The sequence below is a fragment of the Botryllus schlosseri genome, chromosome 1 (genome assembly GCF_051294905.1).
Source record: "Botryllus schlosseri isolate E-star chromosome 1, Bs_hap1, whole genome shotgun sequence".
Taxonomy (NCBI): Eukaryota; Metazoa; Chordata; class Ascidiacea; order Stolidobranchia; family Styelidae; genus Botryllus; species Botryllus schlosseri.
The window spans coordinates 25,316,989-25,334,200 of NC_137236.1; the positions used below are offsets into that span (position 1 = coordinate 25,316,989).

Sequence of the window (17,212 nt, forward strand, 5' to 3'; positions counted from 1 at the left end):
CACATTTGTTGAGATGTCATCCCAATCTTACCTTCGATCTTGGCCAAATTTACTGGGGCCAGAAATTTTCGCACCCCAATGTTCATCAAATGCAATCTAACAGTTTCCGAGCAAGTGAAAATATAAATGTAGTAATTCGTAGTTATCAGGAGGATCTTTCATTTTGCATTTATTTTAATTGTACAATCTTATCGGCATCATCGTCATCGCTAACGCTTTACCAATTACATTTCATTATCCTCGCTCAGCTCTGAGTAGCCTAATCGTTTGATTACATTTCGTCGAATGTCCTGCAGCCGATTCGCTATTAGTCGCTCAAACTTTTGGCTGTTAACAGTCGCTTGAAACATATTTCTGTGTTTGTAGTGTTCAGTACTCATGAATAGGAATAGTTCGAATACGCTCGAGTTTTATTTTAATTGAAGGGTATTCTACGTATCATGAATTAAACATGAATAGTAGGGATGGTGTGAACCTCTGAAAGGTTCAGGTTCGTGTGAACGCGAACCTTTTTAAAAGGTTCTGTGTGAGCACGAACGTGAACCTCATGACGTCACGTGACGTCATATTGCTAATTCCAGCCCTATCTTTCAATGAAGTGATAGCTTATATTAATGTACACGATACCTATAGTGACGACTTGAGCCACATAATGCAACAATTCTGAAGTACATATTGGCGTTTTAAACGTCGCTAAATGTATCAACTGAGGCAATCAAAGGATATAATACTTCTATAAAATCAATATCTTTCGTCGCTTTGCCAACAATTTCGACGAGGACTTACCAGGGAATAAACGCTTATCCCTTAACGGTCTAGGCCAGACCGGACAATGTATTCGGTGTCTGAATATTGCTACATTGATATTGAGCACAGTGTAAAATGGGTTTCTATACTTGCTACCGATATTACCTCATTAAGAAGTTATACAACAGTAGCCAACTCCTCAATCGCACGGATTTGGTTTTAATGATGCAGTAAAGATATGAAGTCAAGATTGACCCCGTACGCCTTCTCGAATTTTTACATCAGAAAACGATATCAATTTCATTGATTGGTTGAATAAGCATCCTTCGCTGACGATGTATTTCGTTCGTGATGTGTGTGATTGCGCGTCAAGCTCACAGCAGAGAGTCACTAAATATTCACAAACGGAAAGCTGGATATTTCGAGCAAACTTTTGTAACAAAGCAAGTAAAATTTTTGAGATTGTCAAGGTGCATGCTCGTTTAGTGTTGATTTTTACTGCTGCCAGCGCCATGCATAGAGTGGCCCGCAGTTGAAAAGCAATAAATTTGAACCGAAGATGTTATAATGAAGTGAAAATTGCAATATATGAAAAAGGTTCACAGTGCAGAACCTACCGAGGTTCTGTTGTGAACGCGAAACTCTAAATTTCCGAGGTTCGCACACAGAACACGAACGTGAACCTCACGTTCACACCATCCCTAATGAATAGCTTGAGATTGTTACTAATTACGTCGCTACGTTTGTCAAAGAACACCTCTACACCGAATAAACTAGATATTTAACAGTAATTGTAATTGTAATTATAATTGTAATAATTACATGTTTAACAGTAATTGCAATTGTAATTGTAATTGATCTGAATTATGGTAATTGATCCAACTCTGGTACCTATCAAGGAATCCAGTGTCAGTTAATTACGCGAGTGATGAAGTAAAATCCCACGCTCAATGGATCGACATATACGAATATTTTAGTTTATGTCCATTTACGAACTGATTTTGAGAGCCCTCCAGAGGGGGGTTCCGGTACGGCTGCTACAGTCCTGGTTACCGGCCACACACATTATAATAATAGGCTTTTGGAAGTACAAAACTTCAATATCGTTGCAAACAATACGTTCATATTGCCAAATTTATTCCACTCAAAGCTTTTCGACTGACTATCATCAGTAGTGAATTTCAGTAAATGCGATCAATCAAATTCGAAATATAGAAATAATTTTGTCGCTGTGACGTAATAATGACAAGTACACAGAGTCGCGAACGGCACATAACAGCGTACGGTACGGTATAGAAGACACAAATTCGGCTGTGAAATTGTTGAATGGCAACACAACACCAATGAAATATTCCCACGTTATACAGATTAGGGTTATGACTAGAAAAAAAATCAAAATTTTGTGTGTCATGTAGTCACAATCGATGAACTTTTGTGTCCTGATTTCAAAATTAACAAAAGTTAGGACTGTGTAAACAAAAACCTCACGCACAAAGATTTTCCAGTTTTCACTGTATGAAGGATAGGCTATTTTGTAGACACAGACTATAAAATATATATACCGACTGATTTCAATTTAACTGACACAATTCCGATTCCAAAGATTTAAAATAGTACTTTGGTAAATTGTGATTGCCCATATTGAATTAATGCGATCGTTTTCTTGCTTACAGTCAAAATTAAATAAATATTAATTTCGATTTTAGATGTACACAGTATATATCGTATAATTTCAATTTGTGTGACACAAATCGAACCGGTTGTTCGAAAAGGCGAAAGTAGAACAACTCAACATATTTTCAGTGGTCTAGAAAACCGATTAGAGGAATATATTGAAAATTTGAAAATGTCATATCATATGTAACTCAGCATCTGTTGATACTGGGCGGCGGAATGGTGTTATAGTGAAACTGCATATTGCAATGACGAGCGAGGGTTTTCATAAACCACAATACATTGGTTGCCAACATAATATTATCGATTCTTATAGCATATATCAGAGTTCTTGAAATCAACATCCTCAACGAATCCAACTCTCAGCTACAAATTTGGAGATGATATAGTAAAACACTACGAAAACAATCATCAACACCAATCATGCTTATTCATCGCAAATGCCTGTCAGGAAGCCTGATTTTCTAACCAGATGTCTATAGATGGAATATTCTGAAGCCCGACCAATAATCGGTTCGCCGATAATATCGGGACGATATCACACTTTAAAAGAATTATCAGTATCGGCAATTGAAGCTGAAAAATCATCGGCAATTTTCGTGACGTCACAACATGACGGCAGGAAGTCAGAAAACTATAATCTTCAACCGCCAGACTGAGAATATTGATATATGTCACATAGCTTACACTTAACAAGTGTCCACATGTAGCCTTTCTAGTTTATTTCATGTTCAAGTATAGCAATGGCTGGAAAAATCTTCAAATAAATGCCCTGTAGCTTCGAAAATCTGCTTATGTATATCTAACTTCTTTTGAATATCGGCTGAATGGTTTAGGGATCTCGGTCAAGGTGTGAGATATCGGTTTTATTGGTATCGACCCAAAAGTCTAATATCGGTTGGGCTCTTAAGTACAACAAAGATTATTTGCTGCTATCTTTGCGATCGAATATCCTGCAGCAATAAATTGCCGGAAAATCCCATTGGAAGTCGAATATGTCCGTTGTAGATGTCCCTGGCACGAGCATAACAACACAAAGGAAAGTCAAATTGATGGATGAATTTTACCAGAAGTGCAAACGACATATATATGAAGATTAAATTTGTACCAACGAATATCTTTGAATTGTAATTTTTTTTTCCATATTTGTACCTATGTCAAAAATTGAAGTTGGTTTGTGAGGGACCTTTTTTCAATTTGGACAAAACGATCATAATTTATTAATTTATACCAAAATGTTCATGAATTCCTGATACAGGCAATTTCTTTTTCAAGTCATAACCCTAATACAGATGCTCCTTCTGGCGGCAGAGGATCGACTTTTGCAGCTTTATAACGGTAGATCGAGGACTTTTAAATAATAAGTGAACGGGTATTAGTACCGTGCGTTGTTATGTGGCGTTCGCGACTCAGAGTACTTGTCAATATTACACCACAACGACATAATTATTTCTATATTTCGAATTTGATTGATCGCACTTACTGACGTTCGCTCCTGATAAGAGTCAGTCGAAAAGCTCCGAGTGGAATAAATTTGGCAATATGAACATGCTGTTTGCTGGAACATTATATTAATACTTATTATAACTATTCCAAATAAATGCTGACATTTTTTTCTACCAGCCCTATCTGTCTAACCTTAAAGGGCCTCAATTTTCAATATATCGTCAAAAAATATGAACCCCTGAAAAAATCGGGAAAGGTTCCCAACCTTTTTCGACTCATGGCCCCCTGTCCAAGCTTCACACCGATCGTCGCCCCCCAAATACTGGGAACCGAAAAATCGGTATACACACTGTAATCACCGCAGAGTTGACTAAAAAAGGTCCCTTCTCCGACTTGACTCAGATGTAGCCGTGTAAACGCGCCATCGCTCCCTATCGCCCCCGTCGCTCCGTTTTCGCTCCTCATCGCTCTTTTCGTTATTTTCCTTCCCCTAGACCGCCAACTCGCCCTTTTTTTTGGGGGGGGGGGGGATATCACCCACGTTGGGAACCGGTGTACTAAATCTTTAAGAATCATGTTGGCGACAGCAGAAAACTATCCCTCATCTCATTTACAGATTCAAAAATCTCTTGATTACTATCGAGCAGCACCTTTTCAAGCTCCACACGTAGGCAAAGAAAAAAAAGCTGTGCTCCATCACATTTTCGTATGGTTCCGTATAAATCTCAATTGGTGTCATATAGTAATACAACAATTCGCTAGAATGAGACATTTCGTTCATTTGATGATTGAGGGGATGCAATAAGATAGAATCATAGTCAACCGGATTTACCGCGAGTTAAAACACGTTTATGGACGATCTGCGTCAACATTTCCATTATGAACCTATGCAATTTGTAGACATAAGTTTATAACGGAAACATTCTCATTCCAACTATAACATGCAATTTCAGTTGATATGTGACACTGTATTATATATTCATAGGCCCTTGTTTAAAACATTTTTTGAAACCATGACGTCACCAATATTCAATTGTGACGTCATAGTGAATTTACATTGACAATTGAAAGTATTTGGTAAACCTAGCTCATTTGACGAATTATATGTACTATTGCTGTTGAACCGACTATTTTGAGGGTTCCAACCATCGCATATCGATATACTTCAGCTATACTGGGAGGTAATTGTTCGTAGGCTCATACAACATGTTCTTGGAAAGTATTTAAACAATTATGGCATAATTTTACAATAAAAAAACACAACTTTCCTTAATGCCTTTGTTTAAAACACTGTTCAGAACATGTTTTAAACCAGGTATTTTAAAACACCGTTTGTTTTAAATGCATTCCTAGTCATAGCACAGACTTGATGATAATCCACTTACCGAATCCATTCCTACGAACGTTAATTCTCCAGCAGTCCGAAAAGATGTAACCTGAACGCAATGGAATGAATCGGCCGTATAATTGTTTTTCGTACAAGAAGAATTAGTTCTTATGATATCATAAGATTCAGAGGAAAATCGAGCATTTCGCCTATTTTCACCAGAGTGTAGATTCCTAATTTGGTTTTGACAATTTAAGATATGATTTTACTCCACTTCATTGTGCTAAGACTAATCAAATGCGGGAATTTAATTGATATATATCCCATAGGAGTGGAATGCATTCTGTTTTCGTGAAAATGGATATAGCCTACACCAGGGGTTCTCAACCCGCGGCCCGCAGACGCTTTTTCTGTGGCCCGCGAGTTCTTTCAATATGATCGCAATTATTACCGGCACAGTTATGTTGTATACTGTATCAATTTAGCTACTAAAGCTCTCTTATCGCTCCGTCTCTGTTTCGTTTGATTTATTCTCATTCTTCAATGTTTTCTGGTTTCTTGATATATGGTCGAGTTTAGATTGTCATTGTTCTGAATAGGTCTTCGGACAGTTCCATTTCGAGTTACACATATCACCTGATCTTAGAAAAAAAGCGTTGCTAGCTAGGTCTCAGGCTAAGCAATCCATATTTTGAGGCATTGTTGAGATTGCCGACGACGCTAAAAATGCATGGTTCAAAATTGCTTGGTGTATCGCTAAACCCACGAAATCTGTTAGAGAAGGTGTTTCTCCAACAAAACGTTACTATAATGTGCGAATCTCCGCTGTTTCCGGAATTTAGCAGCAAGGACAACTTCACCTAACAAATTTCGAAGCTGCCGTTGTCTGATTCAACCGTGACAAGAAGAGTAACAGCAATGTCAGTTAATCTTTCGTCGCATGTTTTGAAACGCGTTGCCCGTAGACTACTTCAACCTGGCATTGGACAAATCTGCGGACATTGCAACGCTAATTGCATTGAGGTATTCTATCAGAGTGGATATATTTGTAGATGTAATGCTGGATGGGCAAACGTGGGGAGAGGGGACTAGCAAACAACATCAACTTAATTACAAAGCTGACTTCTGTAACTATTGGTGCAGGGTATCAGCCATGGAAGGAAAGGAGAATGGTTGATTGGTTTGCTCAGAAATTACCCCGGACATGAGACTTCTTCTCATATCACCGAGAGCCCAAAGTGACAATGGCCTCTGTAAAGAAAAAGTTACCGTAGTTTTATACTTGCTCGCTCACGCATTGAAACAGAGAGTTAAGTTCTCTGGTGCAAGGGTTTGAAGGTGCACATACCGACTTGGGAACGAATGCAATGCGCGCTTCATGAAGGGATTTATTGTTCCTTCGGAAGATGACACAATTTCACTAGAAACAGCAACTGAAAGCTTACGAACGCTGTCCATTATGCTGTAGAATGCATACAACATAAATGCCCATACACGACTGGTAAATAGGCTATATTAGCCTAAATATAATAGTATAGTCCACGAATATACGGTAGTAATGTTCTGCGGCCCGCAGCGCTTTTTGCTGTTAAAATGCGGCCCGTTACGCAAGGAAAGTTGAGAACCCCTGGCCTACACGAAAGAAACTACTATACCTCTGGGCTGTATCTGTGAGGATTCGCATATTTGACTGGTTTTAAAGTATTGGAATGAGTATTTGTCAACACATATGAGAAGGACATATGAGCCACAGGAGAAATCAAGAGGCGGTCTATCAGACGGACATTACTTTCTAATTAAGTCTTAGAAGTCAATGTGTAGTAACATACAACAATTAAGTTATGGTAGATCTTATTGATGACTGTGCGATTGCGGGATACGCCGAATTGAAGTATTTCAGAGCTTCAAGATTCCCTGTGATATTTGAGAAAGCCATGTTGTAGTAGATTGAGGCTGACGACCCTGGGCGCCAAAACCGTCACGCGGTATACTACAGTGTTCTTCTTATCACGCATCTATCGATTGAATTTTGCAAAACATTCAATAACGAATACGATTATTTTGGATATCTTGTTGGAGGTACAGAACTTAAATATACTATTGAAAAATATATTCATACCAGAATAAGCCTGAATATTTTTCAATGGCACTCGTCAGGGTTAGTACTTAGCAACTAGCAGATGATTGGAAAGAACATTGTATATCAACAATCGTACCACCAATTATGACATTACCGGGCTGAAATTTCGAAATCGTTTGCCCAAAGTACTAAATCAGGGGTGGGCAGACCTGCTTCTTGCGCGAGTTGCCTATCAAAACCTTATAGAATTAAAAGAGCCACAAAAAAAATCAAAATTAGGAATTTATTACGTCACAATGAAATGTAAGCTATCGAATGACGTTTATTATTGTATAGTGATACGGTGCATACCCACCTGGTCTAAAGGGTGTTTGAAATCAGATTGCTATGACGTCAAAGCAGTGTGGAGCACTTCATTCAAGCGCTGCTGAGCTTCGATAGTTACCTCGTGGCAATGTCTTGGGGTTTGGTGTCGTTTCAAATTACATGGCTTTAGAATTATTCAGCCAATCTTGACAGGTAAGGCACAGTGACTCACCTCCATAGTTTCTGAATGCAAACTCATTCTCGCATTTTGTTTCAAAAGTCATATTTTCCTGTTCATTCTTTATGTTCTTGCAATTATTTATCAATTACATTTTCTTCGCTAAACCCCGCAGTTATTGCTAACCTTTAAGAGCCGTATTCACCATTGTCAACCCGGATATGATCGCGACCTGCCGTACCGTGATTAATGTATCATGTTAATTTTTGAACACAATTGTTTATCATTGATTAATGACCATGAACCATTTTTGCAGGTGGAACCTTTATGTGGACTCGATCTGATACCGAAATTGCAAAGTTCTAAACATGTGGTGCCATGTCATGCAATGCTCACCCCTGTACCAGATGGTTCACGAATTCTTTCTGTTGATAAAAACTAGGTTCGCAAACTTTGATAAAATTTGACTCCTGGACACACAAATGAGAGTTTGAGTTTTTTCTTCCGATTTTTAGGTTTAATTGGGAATTCAAATATTTCAAAATGCCGCATTCGTCATAATCGATTACTTTTACATATCAAGATTGGTTCCTGTCTGATTCCGGATGCTAAAAATAATAATTCAATCGTATGCGAAAGAGGGCGCCAGCAACCCTAGATAAGGAAAATTGGCTTACGGAAATGCAGCTTTTTTTAATTCAATGACGTGACGTCAAATCTTCAAGAACAAGTTGAAGTTCGCAGCGTGTGTTTCAGTAGAGCCCGTGCTTACACGCAGTCCGAATCACTTTAAACTAAACTAAATATGTTCGGTCAATTGAATATAATGATCTCACCTCCACCGCAATGCCTTTCATTTTCCGCATAGTTGCAGTCTAAACTGTAAATAAATCAGTGATGTGGAATGATTCTGTGAATTAATATGTAACAATGAGAATATACGTGATGATACACGTGACATATTGACAATTGGATGTTTTATACTGACTGAGCTGACTTTACGACGAAATGTACTAATTAGCTGCGTCAGGGTTGCGATTCTAATGTTTTTGGCTCATATGTCTCAAGCCATTCGGGTGTTCCAATTTCACAAACGGCCATTATTTAATAATACCTTCCATTTAAACTCCTCGGGGTCAGACCTATGGAACTGGAGCCGAATCAAGCAGTCGGAGACCCGGATATCCGTGTATTTTTAACATATTCAACAGACTAGGAACTGGAGCCAAAGCTCTGCGTGAATTTCGAATGGATCGGTAGTCCGAGTGAGAGTCAGAAATGTATCCGGCCTCAATGTATTTAGTGAGATGTTATGCTACGATACTATAGGATGAATTCATATAATTTAACAGCAACCCTTTATGAAGATATAAGTTGTTATCTCTTCTGCTACTGAAGTTGCTGGGCTTTGGCAGCTAAGCAGTCACATGGACGTAGCTGCAACCGAGTCTATACTGACTACTGCCTGAACCATGCGCTAGACCTAACGCGAGTAATAATATTGAGCCGGGACAGTGGTCAAATGATCTGCGGAACTGGAGATGGAGCAATTCAACATTAACCCATACTCCAATGTACTGCTTGGGCGGATGGATTGTAAGTCTACCTAGGTTACTAATTGGTGTTTTGCGTTTTGCTGGTCGTTACGACATGAAATTTCGTGTCACATTTACATCATGTCGACATTAGCTACATTTGTGAGTCTTGAGCGGTCGATTTATATCACGATCCATTTTCATTGAATAGGCTATTTACAGTGCCGTATGTCATCTGCTCAAAAATAACAGAAACCCCCTTAATACCATACAATAGCCTACGGTGACAGATGTGCTTCAGACGAGACAGCGTACGGTAGATATTTTCAGACGGTTTTGATTGCGAATCTCCATTTGCGACAATCAAAACCAAAAGAAAGACTCCCTTTGCAACACCCAAAGAAGTGCAATGTTTCCACTACCATTAGAGAAGAAGTAACCAGACATATAGAACATTGTAAACTAACGTGATCAGCAGGATAGTTTTTTTTACCTGAAAAATAAAAATTTTGACTATTTATTGACCTAAACCAGGGCCGGCCAACCCGTGGCCCGCGGGCCACATGTGGCCCGCGAGAAGGTTTTGAGTGGCCCGCGAGGTAATTTCCGAAATTTCTAATATCATCAAAAATGGATTGCACAGATTTTGAGCTTGCAAGGCCAACCGAAAATTTGATCAGTCTGGCCGCAATACTTGAGATGTGATGACTAAAATATCAGTTGCGACGCATTGACAGATCTATCAGCCATTCACATATTGGCACATCTTCGTACACTACAATAAAGCAGAATAATTTGCGATAGATTTATCAAAGGAAAATTTTTTCTACAAGCTTTAACGCAATATGTTGTCACTCGATTTCTTGTTTTTAGTATTGTTGCCCTTTTGTGAAAATGGAAGAACACCTAATGTATCAGATTGAGTCTAAGTATATTCGCGATTACGAGACAAAGTGTCGTTCAACATATGCGACCTTGCGTTTGCGCTCGCAGTAAGACCGTCCACCGTGAAACCTAGGCACGAAATGATTGACGCATGTTGGTCACATCTTTCGATATCGATATGTCCATGCGCCGAATAGCCCAGTCCTCGCAAACTTAGCCCAGCGATATACAGCAGGCCCGCAATATAGTCAAGTGACGATATTATTGACCTATGAACTTCAAAAAATTTTCGCGCTTCGCGCGGATAGTTGCCCGTGTAAAATTTCATCAATCGAATGTGGCCCTTTGGCCGAAAAGTTGGCCAGCCCTGACCTAAACAAACTGAATTTTGACCAAATTTTGACCTAACGTATGCAAATTAGGTGTTCTCCCACATAATGTTAAAATTGTACCATTTGTCTACATTTCTCGTTGGAACTGGCTGTTCTAACGAAGTAGTTTGGCCTGAAAAAGAAACGTTTTTAGCACAGAAACAGGCAACCTTTTACACAATGTTTTAACGAAATCTGGCCATATGAAGAATTGCAGTGGTTGCAATACGTATTAGGGTGGAAATAATTATAATTTTTTGTAGTACAATGAGAGATATGTTCCTACATTCTTGGGTAGAAGGTGCATGTCCTTACTAAGAAACTTGCGAAGGACGTTCAACTCTCAGCAGCAGCAGTTGTTGGCTGACAACTCTCAAGTTGTACGTACACTGCTGGTGACACACCGTGTTGCGTCTTTCTGACAATGTTGTCTACATCACAATTTTTCATCATGCACTTCTCAAATTAAGAATGATGCAATGTCCAAGAAGTCTTTCTTCAGTTAGCCCAGTGGTTCTTAACCTTGCCACCAGCGCCCCCCAGGGGGCGCTGGCGATCTTGAAGGGGGGCGGAAACGCTCAGGGGGCGATATGGGGGGCGCTGGGCTCAGGGGGGCGGTATGGGGGGCGCTGGAGAAAAATGGCTTCGCAGTAGATGATGTGGTGATAGGACATATCCTTAATGAGTATTCAGAGCAAATTAACACCGAAAACGTCGTTACATATAGCCTTCAAAATACATCTAGGTTTAATTGTCCATGGGCGCCTAAATGACTGACACCGAATGTTCCTGTCTTGGCAATCAGAACCCCAGAAGACGAATTCCATCTGGCAGGGAAAAATTATATGTCAGTAAAGAAATATCAATCTGAAATCGTGTGCGTCTTTGAGTTTAGTACGATTGGGCGACAGGGATATTCCTGCTGGGCGATATCCCCGTTGAGCGATTCTATATTTTTTGATATTGCAGACAGGGGGTCAGGAAATAACATTATGCAACGAAGTCATACGAACGGGTTCGCCCGCCCGAATATGTTTAATTATTAGTAACGGGCCCTACAGTTTCCAAGAAACCTCACAATGTTCGCTTTAAGTTTTGATTAGTCTGCGCACACTCAACGACTCACTGCGCTGACCCTTGGACAACAGTGCGTAACGACTTAAAAAAGGTAATAACTCCGGATTTGTTGTGCGCAACGTAGATTTTCTGTGTGCAGAGACCGTGTCAGTACTGCGCACGTGCGCAGCTTAGAGGGAACATTGCACCTCACTCACCTCTACCGGTAAATGCGTTTACGTGAGCAGAGAGAGGATAAAAATTGATATCAATTTACATGCAATTCCCGGTGATATTGACCAATTCAATCATTAATTAGTGAATTTTTTCGCACTTCGCGCGAATAGACGAGAATAGCTGCCTCAGTAAATGGACACCCAATGTAGATACCTAATAGGCTATCAGCAAATAGCGGACAGCCTAATGGGGGTCTGGGAGTGAAGTCCCCCGGAAGTTTGGTTTATCACCCGATGGGGCCCAGGACCAACGTTTTTAGTTTGGGGGGTGCTGACGAAGTGCTGTTACGGCCCTGGTAACGAATAATTGTACTTGCGGGCACGCCCGAATATGTTTAATTAATAATTACGTGCCCTTTATTTTCCTATACAACAGCTCACTCAGTGCTACTGGTAAATCTGATTACGTGGGCTGAGAGGATAAAAAGTTTATATAGCGACTTATATATGTAATTACCACCTATTCATTCATGCATTATGGGAAATTTTGGTACTTAGGGCGACCAGGCCACACAAACTTTGCTGACCATCGAAATCACGATATGGGGTTGGTGGGGGCGAAGCCCTCAGAAGTTCGGTTTATCACGCTACGGGTGCGCAAGGCAATCGTTTTTAGGGGGGTTAACGAAGTGCTGTTACGGCCCTCCCTCTTACTCATTGTCTTCATTACATTCCTTACAATATGAAGTTGGGGGGGGGGCGCTGGAGTACGATAATTTTTGAAAGGGGGCGCTGGAAGAAAAAAGGTTAAGAACCACTGAGTTAGCCGATTGCCATAATACCATGTCTACCTATTTGTTTTATTTGACCTTTTATGATTCACAATCAATGAGCAGACAATCAGCCGTTTACAACGGTAGGCCAGGCGTATGAAGTTGGCTACAAGCCGTAAAATATCAAATGATACGTTCACCGGCAGTGCAAAAATCTCCGATACAATCGAAATGAATACGTCAAAAAATGTTTGACTTCATGAACAATTTTGACAAATTTTCACCTAACGCTACAATTTTGACAAAATTTTGACAAATTTTGACAAGTCAAAAAAAAAACCGCCCTGGTGATCAGTGAGCAATTCAGCATGATTTGGTAGTTGCACGAATGTTTCAGCTCACTGCATATAGCGAATAACAGTGCTTTCATGTATATAGCATTGGCAGCGGATTTCGGCCTATTACAGATAACTTCAAACTAAAAAGCCTTTCGCATAAGTAATAATATGACTATATAATGGTATATCGACATAGCTTGCTTACTTCTTATCGCACACTTGATTTCGATCGACTTCAATTTGCTTTGAATTGTTCGATTTCTTGCAGCGAAGAAAGTGCCTTTCTCCGTCTATCATTTTTTAAATATATTCAGGTGATAAAAGGGTCTAGTCCGTTCTATGCTCAAAGGGTCACTAATTACTTACCCCATTCCTGTCTTTCACATATTTCGGGACGCTCAGACGATTGACAAAGGCACTCGTCAGTCAAATCGGGACAATCAAATGATCCGTCACACAACCTGGTTGTGGGGATGATTATATTGGGATGTCCAACGCAACGGAAGCATGCCGCGTCAAGATGATCTTGGGATATCATATCGAATTAGGACTTCAAATAGAAGAGAGATAAACGTGATATATGTTTGCTTCCGTATTGGATAATGGTACTTAAACTGGAGGACCCGTCTCCTGACAGGGGGTCTGGAAGCCTTCTGAGACCATTTAGGCATGCTTTGCCGAAATTCAATTAGTTAGTGAAAACCGATTAGTCACTTCATATACGGGTTGAAACCGGAAGTTTGTGAGGACGCATCCTTATTGGACAATGCGTCTCTGCGTTAGCAACTACCGACAGCAACGCAAACGCTACAATTGTTATTATGGTTTTTGCGTATGATATTAAGGTACTATGAAAATTTGCAATGAAACTGCAAAAGAGACGTTAGGATTACGGATTGTCTGTTGCTAAAGTTTTGGCATAATAATACTTCATACTATTTTATCACGGTAATGTGTATTTCTTCGATTTTAGTTGAATTTGAAACGATCTCTTATTCCTATAAATAGATATATTTTTAAGAGGGTATAATTTGTTGAGGAGAGCTTTACAGCATACTGTTGCTGTAGTAACTATGGTGCATTGTGTTGTATTTGGGTGTGCAGCTACGCAAAAATGAAATCCGGGTCGATAGTTTCACCAATTTCCAGAAGATAAAAAAGCCTGAAAAGATGTGGATTATTAGCATTAATAGAAAAAAATTGGTCACGTTGCCCTACTTTTCGAGTGAGCTCGTATCACTTCAGAGTAGAAGATTACAGCCGTGAAAGATTGTCAGATGTACCAGATGAGTTTCAAAAAAAGAGATTGAAAAAGGATGCTGTGCCAAGCTGCAATCTTCGAGGTGAGGAAAACGATCCACGAATATACCAGCGTAAAACTTGTATATCTCAGCGTGCTAGTGGAACAGTGACTGCTGATGAAAAGCCAAGTTGCAGCAATCACGGAACCATGGTATCCACCAACTCTGCTAATAGTTCTGTAAATGACAATACCATCACTATCGCATCACAAGAACCATGCATACCAAAGCAAGTCGAATTGGAAAAACTTTCACAGCAAGATGAGTTGGAAAAGCCTAAAGGAGAAATAGCTGTTGCCCATAGTGTGATTTCTGCCCTTGTGTATAAAACCAGAAGCCAGACGCAGCAAGTTGATGAGGTCAAGTGTGACACCGAGGCAACACTCCTCTCTATGGCTGCACACAGTGCACAGTCATCACGAATACTGTCAACAGCAAATATGACCGATGCTGAAGTTCATAATTCACTGGACTGAGTAAATATATTTTTTGAACTCATTATAAATAAGATTGACCGATTCCAGTCTTTGACTTACTGTACCGGCGAAACTGTGCAATCTGTGAGCACTTCTGACCAGCCGCTCATATTGCTCCTGAAAATGAAATTCGACCTACCAAGTGTTTTTTAGCAAAACTGTTCACTTTGAGCCATACCTCAATCAATAACATATTTTTGACGCACTTGCATGTCATGCATGAGCTATTTTTCAAAGAATTTGGGAACCAAGTTTCATCGGTTGCCAAGCATTTGTGCACAACTCCTCAGAAGTTTCATGTGATTTCAAATTGCCGCATTATTGTAGACTGTACAGAATTCTTCATGGAAACCACAAGAAAAGATCTTGAATCAGCTTGTTCATGTTTCAGCAACTACAAAAAACGACTGACAGTTAAATATCTAATTGGATCAGCTCCAAATGGAGCAATGACTTTCATCAGTGATGGATACTCTGGAAGTACCAGTGACAAAATGATCATCAAGCTTTCAGGGGTATTACAACATTTCCATGTCTGTATCAGCATTCGAATCATAAACAGATTACACCGGTCAACAAAATTTAAAAAAATATATTTTGGCAGAACATCTAGGAGCCGTTTTGGTGGTTTTCGAGGTTGCTGATTACGAATATCACATTAGTTTTGTGAGATTGGCTCAAGAAAAGAAGATATTTACACCCCTAAAAAGTTTAAAATCAGTATATATACCCTTGAATATTTCACTTGGTAGGAAGTGAATCTTGGATTTTTTTTACTTTTATACTGCTCATAAATAGATAATTGACTATGATTAACACTCATGTCGTTCTCAGTTATTGCGTCAATATTAACATAACCTGATGCGAGAACTTTGTTTGTTAAAAAGCAGTTTGTCAAGCCTAAAAATTGCACTATTGCACAATAGAAATATATTTTCTCCTGTTCCAATTGGTCATTGTATCAAGATGAAAGAGGGTATGAAGCTATCAAGTTTGTCCCTGGACAGCTTAACTAAAATACTCATATGCGTCTCATCTTTTTTCACTTGTAAATTGATAATTTTTCGTAAAGCCAACAAAGGGGGTAAGCCTAGAATCCATATCAAACGAGAAACTTAAATCTGGAATATTTAATGTATCTCAGATTCGAATACGGACGAAGGATTACAATTTCATATTAAGAAAGGTGCTCACTGCATTGAATCCCTTCATGGATGTAGTAAATAAAACGTTTTAGAAGATCACAAAGCACCCAACTACACACAGTTGGTCCGAGAATTGGTATCTGCATATGGAAATCTTGGAGCAAATATGAGCATTAAATCTCACTTCCTGTTCAGTTATCTTGATATTTTTTCTGATAATATTGTTGAGTAGAGCGAGTGGAAACGGGGAAAGGTTCCACCAATACATCAAAACAACAAAAGAAAGATGTCGGTGCACATGCGACGAACATGTTGGTAGACTATTGCTGGAACCTTTCGGAAAACTGCACTAAATTGTTTACAACCGAAAATTGCAGAGGAACCAATTTTTCTTTAAGATAAGTTGTTATTTTCATTATATTTCAACTGATTATTTTTAATTTAAAATAGGTGATTGACATAAAACTGATTCAATTATAGCAATGTTGTTTGAGTGTTCAGGTAAATACTTATATACATGATAGAAGTTTATTAATGTAGGCTACATGATATCCATGAAAGTCTCTAGTTATGATAAATCTAATACCCCGGAATACAGTTCTGTTGATGTATTTTGATTTAGAACAGTCATCAGCGTGTCAAAATAACAAGTAGATTGAATTTCTGAACTTTATAATACGACTGAGTACATTTTTTTATCCAGCCCATACAGCGAAAACATGAGATTTTAGTCAAAGAAGCCCCATGGATTATCTCCAAAAATAGAGCCATTTTGAAAAAAAAAAGGTTATATTCGGAATCAGTGCCCTTCAGAACCCCCAAAACCACTCTTACTTTGTCTGCCTAAAAATATGTGTTGACCGCAGTGCTATAGACAGACACATATCGTCAATTTAGGATATCAAAGTTACAGGATTTTTGCTAATAAAATTATCGTTTTATGAAATTTGAATCACCATTTGACGACAATAAGTCGAATTAAATCTTGTTTCGCATTATAATGCGTAAGATTATATGATTCTTCTTTATAACAGGCCGGGGATTTAGTTCTGGCAGACAAAAGATTTGTCATTCATGAATTGATGGCAAGCGGAGTTTCGTTTAATCGACAGCAGGAAAGAAGCAATTTACAGAAAATGAAGCAAAGTTCTGAAAAAAGATAGCTTCTTGTGGAATACGCTACACGTCGAGAGAGCGATAGAAAGAATCCGCAATTTTAAATATGATTACTAGCACGAAGAGACCTTTCGTAGATAAGCTGGTGCAAATATGTTGAGTTCTAGTAAATTTGCAGTCTCCAACCATTGAAGGAGCATTTGGGCGATACCTAGAATCAAATATTCCAGTTTAGATTCAACGCAGAATCCATCGTAATGTTCTGAATCAATATAGTTGTAG

At 39.0% G+C, this 17,212-nt stretch overlaps 1 protein-coding gene across 1 annotated transcript in view; it reads right to left on the bottom strand.

Annotated features, from left to right (window-relative positions):
• Nucleotides 1-17,212, bottom strand: part of LOC145445975 (uncharacterized) — a 103,973-nt gene that overhangs the window by 22,400 nt on the left and 64,361 nt on the right. The window contains exons 17-20 of the mRNA XM_080324149.1: nt 13,259-13,417; nt 13,098-13,182; nt 8,595-8,638; nt 5,253-5,303 (exon numbers count right to left, since the gene is read on the bottom strand). Coding sequence (XP_080180275.1) covers nt 5,253-5,303; nt 8,595-8,638; nt 13,098-13,182; nt 13,259-13,417 — 339 coding nt within the window. The remainder of the gene's footprint in view (nt 1-5,252; nt 5,304-8,594; nt 8,639-13,097; nt 13,183-13,258; nt 13,418-17,212) is intronic.